The sequence below is a fragment of the Anthonomus grandis genome, chromosome 12 (assembly GCF_022605725.1).
Source record: "Anthonomus grandis grandis chromosome 12, icAntGran1.3, whole genome shotgun sequence".
In the NCBI taxonomy this organism is placed as follows: domain Eukaryota; kingdom Metazoa; phylum Arthropoda; class Insecta; order Coleoptera; family Curculionidae; genus Anthonomus; species Anthonomus grandis.
Window position 1 is genome coordinate 19414471 of NC_065557.1, and position 14675 is coordinate 19429145.

General features: G+C 31.4%; 1 protein-coding gene across 4 annotated transcripts in view; it reads left to right on the forward strand.

Moving 5' to 3' along the window:
- The window catches only part of LOC126743402 (protein phosphatase 1 regulatory inhibitor subunit 16B), a 57134-nt gene extending 44156 nt beyond the window's left edge, over positions 1–12978 (forward strand). For all 4 annotated transcript variants that reach the window (XM_050450479.1, XM_050450477.1, XM_050450480.1 and 1 more), the window contains 3 exons: positions 2784–2928; positions 6554–6666; positions 12303–12978. In XM_050450479.1, the coding sequence (XP_050306436.1) occupies positions 2784–2928; positions 6554–6666; positions 12303–12566 (522 nt within the window). In that variant the 3' untranslated portion in view covers positions 12567–12978. The remainder of the gene's footprint in view (positions 1–2783; positions 2929–6553; positions 6667–12302) is intronic.
- The last annotated feature ends 1697 nt before the right edge of the window (positions 12979–14675 follow it).

The following is a 14675-nucleotide window of genomic DNA, read 5'->3' on the forward strand; positions in this document are numbered from 1 at the left end:
ATCCCAAAAGACAGTAATATCTGCAAACAGTGTAAAATTTTAAAAAATACTAAATAATCATTGCAATGTCATTAATAAAAATAATATGGGGCCTAAAACTGAACTCTGTATATAAAATTTTACCTACGTTATGCAGTTCGTTACGCAAAAAAGTAAATAAAACGCCCGGGTCGTAAACAAGTTTTTTATTAAGCGACACCCTACTTTGAACAAATCTAAGTAAAGACCAACTAAGCTAAAAACTAAAATGACGAACACTTGGCCCGATACAATTAAGTCTTTGTTTTGCACGCCGACACTCGGCACTTGGTAATTCGATATTGTATATATTTTCTGCCGCACTATCCCGTTTAGGCCGTACCGCTCAATATTTATTACATTTTATCAGTTATTTTTAACACTGTATTACATCGCTCTTCAATATTGTTGGTTAGAGAATGCTCCGTGATAAGAAACACTGCCTTTTAGTGCTTAATTATTATTGTAACCAGTCGAAATTCAAGTCGAAGTCCTAAATTGGTACATATCTCCAACTTAAATTACAATAGAGTACATACAATCAAAAGCTTTTGTTAAGTCGTCCCTAAAAAAATAAATATTGCAAAACGTGGATTTTTGTTTCAGAAAGCTTAATTAACGTAATGTTTTATTTTTTGACGTGTAAAATTTGGGTATTTTAAAATTAAACTTACGTGAGTATTGACAATGCAATTCATTCAGCGAGCTCCACCATGTATACAGCACGAGATTGAGAGTACTATGAAATAAAAATGTTTACGATTTACTGTACTAACCCATCTAATAAAGATTAAGTTTACTCACCGGGGAACCTCGGTCCCGTTAATTCAGTCATGCCAACAACCATCAATATAGTTACTTTATGTTTGCTTATAATTTACATATATATCTTCTTTCTTCGACGAGCTAGTCGTCGAAGAAAGAATGTAAAAGTGATATGAAAGTGTCCCCTAAAATAGTTAAGGCTACCCCAGACGCTCCACTGCCGCTAAGCAGTAAGCATCTCAACACTCGGAAACTAAGATAAAATATACCGAGATTTTAGAATCCAAATGTCTCAATCGAGAAGACAAGTGAGGGCCCTCTATAACTCACAAGACCAACTCGAAGGAACTGCGCGCTCAGAGGGCATCCCTGTCGATTGCTACACAATCGACCACAACCTGATAATACCTCGCTAAACAGCGACAAACTCTGGTATACCATAAAACTCTAGCCATGGACTTATACAACAACAATATAAAATATTACTCACATGTCGACATGATTAACCTGTGCACAAAACAATCACAATCATTCTAATATCCACTTAGTGGACAAACACCACCACACCTGGTCAACTATGACCACTCTATATACAAGGCTCTTTATAAGCCGAAGTGCTAGCACTCACTGACTCTTTTACTTCTTTGGGTCTTTCTCAATCTCTGCTTATATTATTATTTATGTTTAGGGTATAGATTTTCAAGGATGTACGATAATTCTCGGGCGGTTGAGACACTTATAAATGAATACAGGGTGTTTATAAAATATACGTTTATTAAATATAATAAATTACTTTAGGATATTTTACAGACGCAAAATTGTCTTTTAATCGCCTTCTTTATTTTCTTATAAAGAGTAGGCAACAGTACTACTGGCATATAGTTTGAAAGACTTGCTTTATCTCCACCCTTCAATAATAGGAGTCTGAGAAAAAAATCTGAACCAAAAGGGATATTAATACCAAACTATTATCAGGTAAGTCGCTGAATATTTCAGAGGCAATACTAATAATGAATTGGGTTAGCCTTAGAACGGTCGTGTCATTGTGTCGACCAAAAATGCTACTGTTTATATTCCATGCAAACTGTGTGCCTTATTTTTTAATTTTTTTTTGACCTGCGATGAAAAAAATGCCGCGCAATTCAAAATATGCATTTCTTTTGGCACAGACACCCTCTAGAAACAAATACCAGTGCGAAAAAAAAATTTTCAGCTACCAGTAACTACCAATTGTGGTACTATACGTGTAGTATGTCTATTTAATATTAGTTATTAATTACCAAATACAATATTAATTAAACACGTTCTTTCTGAATTAACATTAAGGCTAAAAATATAATAGGAAAGAAGTGGCCATCAATTACACAATCATTAATTTAAAGCGTACAGGAAAGGAAAAAATCGGCATTTCAAACACCCAGAAAATGCATGCGCAATTTTTTAATTAAATCATAACATACATTCTTAAAGTGAAATTTAATTTTATATATGCTATTTTATGTAATTATTGCACTATTAGTTATGAACAAGTTTAGTTTTTGGTTGTACACGTAATTAGATGTAACTGTGTGTGTGTGTATTTTTTTTTGTTAAGTGCAATTGTTATAATGAGAAGAAGGAAAACGGCTGTTCTTTGTTTGTCTTATAAGGTAGATTAGAGCATTTTATAAAAGTTGCAGATTCTAATTAATAAGACTATAAGCCGTGTACCTACCTATTTCGTTTACTAAGGTAAAATATTAAATTTTTATATAGTACAACCAGTTAAGAATCTAGATTTGATTTATTTTATTTTCAAGACGAGTTTTTTGTCTGTAAGTGTTTATATGAGAGTTTATGTGGTTCGTTTTAGCGATTTTATTTTTTTTTTAAGAAAATTTAGGTATTACTAGCTCGTACAAGTTTTTATGTAATATAAATAAACTATGGCTAGAAAGTATATAAAGTGTATACCAGTATAAATCATAAAACTCATCATTTAATTTAATTATTATTTTTAGGGATTGGATTCAAATAATATATTATCATCAGCAGACAGTCAGACTAGCAGCAGTAGATTTGACAATATACCTACAAATAATAACATCGATTTTAATAGTACAAATAATAACCTTAAAGGGAGGACAGAACTTAGCCCAATTAGCGGTAAGTTAATCCGTAAAATAATCTATCAATTTTTATAGCATAAAGAGTATAAATTAATGTAACAAAATAAAATTTAATTAATTGTATCATTAATCAAGTGGGGACCATATACAGTGCTTTTCTTTGAAGTCCCCCCCCTCCCTAATATTTTTTGAACGGGTCAAAAAAAATTTTTGAAACTTGGCATAAGTAAATTGGTCTATAGATACTATTTTTCACTGTAAACTAGGTAGTTGTAAATTCCAAGATGGCGGCTGGGCGACATCTTGAGAAAAAATTTTAAATAGAAAGGGGGGTCGTGTGGTACCTCATTTTAAAGGTCTCAATGAGTACTTTATAACCCTGAAATATTAGACCCATATCTTAACTCGTTTCAAAATGGCGGCCTAATAAAAAAGTATTTTTTTTTATTTTAACGTTTTACATTTTTATGATTTTTGAATAGGTAAAAATCAGTGTACGAAAATAAATGCGTCACTATTTTATTTTGACATAAAAACGACAGTTCTAAATGTCAAAATAACACATAAGCGCCATCTTGAATAAATGCATTAAATAGAAATCTTGTGTTACCTCATTTAAAAGGTTTTATTGAGTACTTTTAATGTTTATTACATGGACTCGGTGGACTCCGTTTTGACCTGTCTAAAAGTAACAGCCAAAAAAATACACTGTTGCGATTTTATTAACGTTTTTAATAATAATATACAAATAATTTATAATTTTTGAATTTTGGATTTAAAGATTAACTTTTTGGTTTCTAAAGACTTACTGAACCGCCCTCGATTGTCACATTTCACGTTAAAGGTTATTGAACATTATTTAGACATTCCAAAAACCAAATAGCTATTAAAAAAACTCGAAAAAAAATTTTAAGATATTTTTCCTTAACCGGTAAATTACTCTTGTATCGGTCATTGTTAGATATTGTTTAGTGTGTTTGGCAGTTTGAATTTATTGTTTTTTTCAAAATGGTTAATTCTCGTCCATTGGAGGAAAAAGTAGAAGCAATTTTTATTTATGGAGCAACGCGTAATTTTCATGAGACTGAAAGGGTTTTCAACGAACGTTTTCCTGATCGTCCTATTTGCCGTAAATATTTAAGGGAACTTGTAAATAAATTTACAACTACTGGTACTGTCCAGGATAAAAAACGGAATCTCCTCCAATGGACGAGAATTAACCATTTTGAAAAAAACAATAAATTCAAACTGCCAAACACACTAAACAATATCTAACAATGACCGATACAAGAGTAATTTACCGGTTAAGGAAAAATATCTTAAAATTTTTTTTCGAGTTTATTTAATAGCTATTTGGTTTTTGGAATGTCTAAATAATGTTCAATAACCTTTAACGTGAAATGTGACAATCGAGGGCGGTTCAGTAAGTCTTTAGAAACCAAAAAGTTAATCTTTAAATCCAAAATTCAAAAATTATAAATTATTTGTATATTATTATTAAAAACGTTAATAAAATCGCAACAGTGTATTTTTTTGGCTGTTACTTTTAGACAGGTCAAAACGGAGTCCACCGAGTCCATGTAATAAATATTAAAAGTACTCAATAAAACCTTTTAAATGAGGTAACACAAGATTTCTATTTAATGCATTTATTCAAGATGGCGCTTATGTGTTATTTTGACATTTAGAACTGTCGTTTTTATGTCAAAATAAAATAGTGACGCATTTATTTTCGTACACTGATTTTTACCTATTCAAAAATCATAAAAATGTAAAACGTTAAAATAAAAAAATACTTTTTTATTAGGCCGCCATTTTGAAACGAGTTAAGATATGGATCTAATATTTCAGGGTTATAAAGTACTCATTGAGACCTTTAAAATGAGGTACCACACGACCCCCCTTTCTATTTAAAATTTTTTCTCAAGATGTCGCCCAGCCACCATCTTGGAATTTACAACTACCTAGTTTACAGTGAAAAATAGTATCTATAGACCAATTTACTTATGCCAAGTTTCAAAAATTTTTTTTGACCCGTTCAAAAAATAAATGGGGGGGGGGGACTTCAAAGAAAAGCACTGTATATAAAATATTGTACATTAATATAATAATAATTTACATCTATTTCATTTAAGACTGCTACAAAAAATGTCAGTTTTGAGTAAAAAAAGAACATTATAAGAAAGAAAATATATTCAATATACATATAGAAGTTACATATCTCTGTAGGCTAGTTTTTGTATTTGACTTAACTTGACTATAACTTGCAATAATGGGAGTATTTATTACGTAATAATAATAATACACAGTCTTTCAAAAAAGACGGTTTTTTATTGTAACATTTGACATTTTGTTTCATATACAATCAATCATTAAAAGAACCTCAAACTGCCTCTTTGGATAAACTTTAGCTACTAGAACCTAGTTCAAATATGAAACTATGAACAGAAAAATGTTAAAATCTTCATTTATTTTAAATCTTTAAAGGCATTGAGGAAATCCATAATAATGAATATATTTCTGTAAGTATTCGTATAACTACTATTTGATAGTGATTTTTTTAATACCACATTTGAATATTTTCAATAACATTTACAAAAAGTTAAGAGATGACTCATTCAATAAGGTTCCTATGCTAAACTTAAATACTATGAAAAGAGAATTAAAGCCAGCAAAGCCACCAAACATTTAAAATCCTGATTTCAATATATTGGATTTATTCAAATTTCCTAAATCAGTTTTTTTTCACGCGTAAAACTATTTAAACTGTTTTAGTTATTTTGCCTCATAGTATAGTTTCTGTAGAAAAGTTTAATTTTCGGCCCTATAGCGGCTTAAAAGGCTGCTTAGGTCAAATATGATAGAGGAACGTTTAGCAGGTCTTGCTCGTTTCCACATCTACCGAGATCTTTGTTTTACTAATATGATTTAGTTTTGCATTTAAATTTACGATTTTAGTAGAATTATCCGTCCATCCCAACCCGCTATATTATAGCCACTCTACTACAAGAATGGACTTCTACTTTTTAAATAGCTTTTGTATCACTTCCACTGAGTTTGCATAACTTTAAAATGAAAAAAATATAAATCATTAATAAAATAAACTTAGATATGTAGGTACCGAAATTGCTGTTAAATGCGATCATCGAACTTTAAACGCAATAAGGCGATTGTTTAATAGCTGAAATGAGGTGTTGAAACTAGACCAGATTTCCATTTATTTCATTCATTTTAGGTTGCAATTCTATTAGCTTATTACCGAGCCACGCACACATCCAATTAAAACAGATATTATTAAACTTTGCATTAAATCATTAAGTTTGTAGAAACAATGTAATGTGACTTTTTATGCACTACGACTATAAACTTCAACACTTTTTTATATCATTAGCATATTTATTTCAAAGTTGGTTTTAATAATACTTTTTACTTTTCCGTTACATTTTTATTATTAGTTTTAAAAATCACAGATTTGGACTTGGGTTAAAACAATATCTTCTTTGCTTACTCGCTTCAATATCTCGAACTTTTAATCTATTAAATTACCTGGTACTAAATACTTCATCATGTTCTATGCGTAAAAAGCATTTCCTATTTTTTATAAATAGAAAATATTCGTATATTTTTAATCGTATATTTTTAATATATTTTTAACGTAATAGGTGCATTAGCTACTTTAGATCGAAGAGATCCTGAAGGTCGAGATAACGAATCTACGTTGGACAGCGTTCTGGATTCTAAGGAGAAGACTTATACAACAGATGTTAATGGAAAAGTAAGTTGTATCGAATATTTATTTAACTTTTTAGAAAATACTTATTTTAGATATATTGCTAAGATAATCGGTACTACACATTCTATTTATTTAAAAAACTAATAAGGTTCTTCGGTGTTCTATTTTAGCAACAATTGCTTTATTCTAGAACGTCAACGTTTTGGCAAAAATTTATGCTATCATCAGAGCTAAGGAAATAATACAATTTTAATAACTGGTAAATTCGCAAAAAAAATTTAGGCCACATTTACGAATAAACATCTAAATGCTCCCAATATACAGGATGCCTGTGAAGTCGGCACTAGTGGTATTTAAGATACAGGGTCGAGTAAATTAACAAACTAGTAGGATTTTTTCTGCTGATTAAATTGATGAAAACAGAAAAAAAAATTGAAAAAACATTTTCGAGAAAATGTGAAAAAATTTCTTGAATAGAATGGATTAAATGTAAGTATATATTTACTTACATGGAAAGAAAATAATTTTCTTAATAAAAACGTGTATTTACACTAATAGCCTTAACCTAAAAGTAACAAAGTTATAGCGATATTAATAATTTTATCAAATTAGGACAAGTTGATATTTAATAAAATAAATAAATACTGATAGTTACGCGTCAGCAAGGTTTGTGATTTTTGTAAAATCTAAATTAGTAAAATGCCTTTTACGAATATTGAATGTGATCTCTTAGAATGTTACCTTGTGTTCCGAAAAACTAGTCACTCGTAACTATGTTAAAATTTCTATTTTAGCATATTTTAAATCTCATATAGAAGACTCAACTAAAGAGTTAGCAAAAGCTTACGGTGTAAGTTTAGTTTTGTGGGTCTTAAAGAAACACAAATTTGCGCCATATAAGTATTGACCAGTCCAAATATTGTTGCCTGGCGATAACGAGAGAAGACTTGCTTTTTGCAAGTGGTTACGTAATGCATATGAAGCAAATGGTAATATTTTATATTGTATAATTTGGAGCGATGAAGCTAATTTTCCAAACAAAGATGTCTTTAACCGTATAATTGTTCATTTTGGTCCTAAAAAAATCTTTTCCTTACTGGTACCAGAAGCCCTCGAAATCATTTTAGTATAAACGTTTGGTGCGGCTTAATAGGAAGCCAAATAACAGGACATGTGTTTTATGATAGCATTTTGACCGGAAGGAGCTTATTTCCAACAGGATGGACTACCTCCCCATTAACTAAATGATGTAAAAGTATTACTTAATAGACTGTTTAACGATAAATGGATTACGACATGTGACCCGATTGGTTGGCCACCTAGGTCACCAGACCTAACCTCTCTCGACTTTTATTTTTTTACATAAAGAATGACATATTTTAAAAAAACCCGGAATTCTTGATGAACTTCAAACACATATTAGGCAAATAATTAGATCAATGGATCGAAGATAATCTTAAAGGCTAGAAGAAGCGTGCTTAAGTGCTCAGAAATGTAATGAACAAGATGGCGATGTTTTTGCTCATTTATTGTAAGTTAAGTAGGTTTACTTAATGTTATTTTTATGTTTCAAAGCCAACTTGCTTAAATTTAATAAAATTAATATCGCTATAGCTTTGCTTTTAAAGTTTGTAGTTAAATAAGTGTTAAAGTAAATACAATTTTTTAGGTTTAGGCTATTAGTATAAATATTTATTAACACTTTTTTATTAAGAAAATTATTATCTTTTGAATAATGTAATACATATATTTTTGATTAATGTGATGTAATATACATGATATTCCATTTAGGAAAAGTACATTTTCGCATTCTCTCGAAAACGAGATGTTAATTTTTTTTTCTGTTTTCACCATTTGAATCAATTGAAAAAATCCTACTAGTTTGTTAGTTTAACCGATCCTGTATCTTAAATATTAAGAAAGTTACCAATAGTGCCGACTTAATCGGAGGCACCCTATATACGAGTTAACAAAATTACAAATCGTATTAGTAGTACTTACTTTCGGCATTTCTGGTAAACAAACACAATGCATTTGTCTATAAGATACTAGTTTTAAAAATATTTATACGTGTTAGACACATCAAGTTTTCACTAATCTGAGAATTTAAATGTATTCTACCTTGTATGAAATCTTGTCTTTTATTTGCATTTAAATAAAAACTATTTTGTGAAAACCATTTATGTAATTTTTGATCGCATTTACGTGAAATTACAAGAGAAGTATACCGAGAAAACCCCGCAGCAAGAGCTTATAGTAGTATTAGAGCTATATTATAAAGGATGTTTTTTTTTAGAGGCGGAGAACTTTCATTTGGCAACACTGTTTTTTATGTCAGCCGACCTGACAGTTCTGGGTTATTTTTAGATTAGTTTGGTTTGGCAATTCATCATGAACAGACTCACGCCGGAGCAACGTTTCCAAATTGTTCAAATTTATTCTGAAAGACATGGTTCTATTCGAGAAACTGTGGATCGTTTTCGCAATACTTTTACTCTAGTCGACAATACGCATCCCGTAAGACGCCGTACAGTGCGCATGCAACAAGCAATAGCTGCTGTGCAGCATAGTGTTGATAATGATCCAAATGTGTCAATTCATCGGCGTTCTCAACAAGTGAACTTATGTTCATCCACTTTATGGAAAATTTTGCGCAAAGATCTCGGATTGCGAGCATATAAAATTCAACTTGTCCAGGAGTTGAATGGGCGGAAGGAAAGATTGCTGTTGATCCACGATTTCATATGAAAATTTTATTCAGTGATGAAGCACACTTTTAATTAAATGGCTATGTAAACAAGCAGAATTGCCGAATTTGCGGGGATGAGAATCCACGAGCTATTGGCGAAAAACCATTACATCCAGAAAAACTAACCGTTTGGTACGCTTTATGGGCCGGTGGAATCATTGTCATTATGTCTTCAGAAATGCTGATGGTCAGAACGTTACAGTAAACGGTGAGCGATACAGAAACATAATAACGAACTTTTTTGTGCCTCAATTGGAAGCCGTTGCAGGCATTGAAATGTGGTTTCAGCAGGACGGTTCCACGTGCCATACAGCGCGCCAAACAATTAATTTACTGCAAGAGACATTCGAGCAACGAATAATTTCAAGGAATGGACCTGTAAACTGGCCAGCTCGTTCGACTTGACGCCATTAGATTATTTTCTTTGGGGCTATGTTAAGTCGCATATCGACGCTGATAAACCCGAAACACTTGAGCACTTGGAAGCAACATACAGCCTGCAGTACTGGAAAAAGTGTGTGAAAATTGGACCTCTAGATTACGCCACGTACGCGCCAGCCGTGAAGGTCACATGCCCGAAATCATTTTTAAATATTAATGCCAAAAAAACTTCTTTAATATAAAAGCAAATTCGTTCATATCAATAAAATATTTTGTGTTTAATTTCAATTTAAAGTTCTCCGCCTCTAAAAAAAACACCCCTTTAGATAGGCCTCGCAATTTATACACAGGATCATGATCGACATAGTCAAAAGCCTTGCTGAAACACAAAAAATCCCAATACGACATCAATTCACTCTGCCAGTTCATAAAAACTACTTATATTGAATTTTTAAAATGCTTTTTTTTCCAGCCAGTTTGGATTGTTTTTGTCTTGTTTTGTAATTTTTCACTAGACACAAATCTAGGTGTGTTTCTTTTAACTTCGTAATTTTTAAACAAAGCATACAATTTTATAGGCCTAATAATGGATTAGAGATAGAATAGATAAAATAGTTGCAACTTAGTTTTAGTAGTATTATTTGACTATTGAACCTAACAATTAAATACAGGGTGTTCATTTGAAAACTTCCCACCACGGATTTATCGAAAACCACTGTTTAAAAAAAAACGCCGAAATACGTCAAAAGGTTTCTCAAGGGGGACAACTTTCTAACCTAAATTTACTTCACCCATTGCACCCCCAGGGTCATCCCCTCAAAAATTTTAAATGGCAAGGGGTATCATGTAATAACTTGTTTAAAATTCTAGTCTTTTATTTTTACGTTTGATTTTTTTAAATCGGTCGATTCGTTTTTGAGAAAATTAGAAAAATCTTTGTTTATCTTAATTTGTTCAGATAGAAAACAAAAACATGAAAATATCAGTTTTTATTTCAATAAGTGTTCAAAATGTTGCCCGTTTTTGGCCAAACAATGATATAGGCGATGTTCAAATTCCTGACGGACATTGTCAAAAACATGTTGTGGGATATCATGGCAGCTGTCGATGATGCGTTGACGAAGTTCATCCAAACTTTTAGGTTGGGTAGTAAACACAATAGATTTCAAATTACCCCATAGAAAAAAGTCTAACGGCGTTATATCAGGAGTTCTAGCAGGCCATTCTATAGGCCCCCTTCGCCCTATCCATTTATCTGGAAACTCGTCGTCTAGCCATTACCGAACGGGAAGAACATAGTGAGGAGGAGCGCCGTCTTGCTGAAAATATATTTCAGTCTGATCAAGTATAGGGTTTCCATCATCCATTTGGTTTTCAATGGATTCAGTGATAAGCTGATTGATGGTATTTTCCAACATATCCAAATAAATGCTTCTAAATTTATTTCCTAAGATGCACGCCCATACATTAATTTTTTGAGGGTACTGGGTATGCCCTTCTACAAATGCATGAGGATTTTCATTGCTCCAATATCTACAGTTATGCTTATTAACAAATCCATTTAGATAAAATGTGCATTCATCGCTGAAGCAGATATTCTTTACATGAATAGTATTATCATTAATCGCTTCAGTCATTTTTTCACAAAACTCAACTCACCTATCGAAATCGTTTTTGGTTAACTCTTGCAATATTTTCATTTTGAATGGATGAAATTTATGAAGTTTGTTAACTGTGTGAACAGAGCCTAATGAAATACCAGTGGCAGCAACAATTTTGCGTAATGAAGTATTAGGATTTATTCCAAAATGACCCAAAACTTCAACTTGAGTGCCTTCATCCAAAATTTGCCGATGATCACGTTTTTTATTTGAAACAGATCCAGTTTCAGTAAACTTAGTAACAAGGTCCAAAACATACCTATGCGAAGTTAGAATAATTTCCACTCTTTCGGCTAGTGTGTAAACCATTTTGGAAGTAAAATCTTCAATTCAACAAATAAATTTTCACTATTCCTGTCACAAATGTAACTGACGGCAAAATAAATTCTTTATTTTCCTTAGCAACTATAAATAACTAAGCAGTTATAACAATAAATACAGTTCGCCAATCTGAACAAGTTAAGATAAACAAAGATTTTTCTAATTTTCTCGAAAACGAATCGACCGATTTAAAAAAAAAAACGTTAAAATAAAAGACTTCAAAAAGCCTTTTAAACAAGCTATTACTCGATACCCCTTGCCATTTAAAATTTTTAAGGGGATGACCCTGGAGGGCAGAGGGTGAAGTAATTTTAGGTTAGAAAGTTGTTCCTCTTGACAAACCTTTTGACGTATTTCGGCGTTCTTTTTTAAACAGTGGTTTTCGATAAATCCGTGGTGGAAAGTTTCCAAATAAACACCCTGTATAAAAAGATTGCCTATCTAGTTGCTTCATGTGAAGTTGGGCCAGTATGTAACAACCTGTAGCTTGAATAATTTGTATCTATGCCCTATCATTTGAAACAAGCTTAAAATTATGTTTTTTAATATTTTTATTTATTTTTTAGGTTACAGTTCACGTAGTAGTAACAATAAACGGCAATGGCACCCTAGCAGATCTGAAAAAACAGCGAATGCAAATAAGAAATAGTACTAACGATGTCAGTTTTGTCGGAAACGATAGTATAGTATCGCCCGTCTGTAGTTTGGATGAAGGCGACTCGAACATGTCTCCCATTCCAAACACAACGGATATAATTAAATTTACAGGCGACACTACTCAGGAGAATGTAGAGTATGCAAAAGCTAAAAAATGTTGCATAATACAATAATTTCTTTTTACAAGAAGTGTTTCGGGAATAAGGTTGTGAAATAAGTTATGTGCGCATATCAATATTGTCTTTCATTTGGATAAAATGTTAAATTTTTTCCAGCGGGATGTTCCTAATTGAAATTTAATTTCGGATAAAAAAAGCTTATGATGTTTCCATGTCTTTGGCCAGGTTCTTAATTATAAACAGCTTAGAATCCTTAAATGACGTCAGAGAGGTCGCTCAAGTCTCTAGATTTAAAGCTACTACCTTCTTTTGATATATTCTATTTAAAAATAGCTTTTTTATGATTTAAATATTGTTTTGAATAACTAAAGAGAGAAAAATCCTGGCTAAATCCATTTATAATCCCAGTATGAGTATCTTGTTAAGTATTTAAAATATTTTTTATTATATTCATATTCCCATCAAATACTCTCGTTTTCAATATTTCAATGATTTTAACGATTAGGCTAATTATAAAAAAATGGTTTAGTTAATTGAATATTACCAATTGTGTTGTGAAATGTTTTATTGAAAGTTTTAAATGGGTGAAAACATGCGAGATCCGTCCGATGGAAACGTCCGTGAAAAATGGTTAAATATATTTTTAAATATAAACGGTATGTCCGCAAATGGGGTTTATGATACGAAAAATGAACCAAATATGAAATGTTCGAGAAGAAATTAATTTTAATATAATATTTTTTTTTGCTTAACAATAAGTTTCAAAGACACGTTGCTTTAGATCGGAGAATAGTCATATTCCCTTTTAAAAAAGGCACAAATAAAATGAGTTTAAAAAAAACTTTTAAAACTCATTTTAATTAAAATCTTATCCAGAACAAATTTAATTAAAAGTGACTTTATGTTTGATATCTTATGAGGTTTGGTTATTATTTACCCATTTGTTTTTTCATTGCTCAAAGCAATGCGGAAAGTCTTCTTTTGTACTTCACCTCTTCCGCGCATTATAGGTGCATTGTCCTGATTCAAGATCCACGACTAGTTTTTCGAACTCGGGCCGTTCCTCACGAATTTACGTTAGTTAGGAAGTTACCCCACGTTGTTTTATCATCTGGAATCCATACAATCATCACATTGATGTCGGAAAAAAAACGATTAGCATGATTTTTAAATTTTGATTTCGACATCCTTGGTTTTTTCGTTCTTGTGGATGATTTTTCCAGTGCATGGATTACGCCTAATTTTATTATGTTTTTTATCAATGTAGGCTCTTCATCTAACTTTCCAAGAAAATTTGAGCAGATCTGTTGAGGTCAAATTTTTTGGGACCAACTTCGCAAAGACTCTTAATTTTCAATTCATTATGCAATAGTTTTCTGACAAGTTCTTTATCTAAGCTTAGTCTAGCTTATTAATAAGTGGGGAAGAAAGTCTAAACGTAGATAAATAAAGGAACAATTTTATTGATTTTGTTATTATTTATGGATATTTTTTTAATTTAACGAGAAATTTCATAAAAAAATACAGTCAAAGTCGGATATAACGACGGCGAAGGGACTACTGAACATGGGTCGTTATAAACGGCCGTCGTTATTAAAGGATCTACATACACTACGTCTTTTTTTTTTCAAATAAAATTATGTACATACATAATTATGTATGTTATAAATATTTTTAAATTTTACAAAATCCTGAAAAACATACAAAGCAAAAAACCAAAAATGAAAATCCAATATAAAAAAAAAGTAAATATACACTGATACAGGTAACGTAAAGTAAACCTATAAAAAAAATTATGTAGTTAATTTAGTAAAAAATCTGTTATCTTTGTTTGTTTTTTGCAACGCAAGTTAAAGTAAATTGATTCAATTTTTTTCTCAATAAAACTGGTTGTGTCTAAAAGTTTGTCGTCACTCGCATTATTCTATAGTATAAAACTGTTTAGGGTCTTCACTACTCGTAAAGCTTCTTCAATAGATGGTAGATTAAATTCTTCTTCGTCCTCAGACCTGCCGTCTTCACCTTGATCTTGGGTATCCTCAATTGTAAGCACCTCCGCTGCAATTTGCTCGTCACCCAAACAAAGTACTGTTTGTGTCTAAGTGAGTATCAGAATCTATGAAATCAGTCCATAATTCATCAGTTAAAGGCACGCTGGGCAAT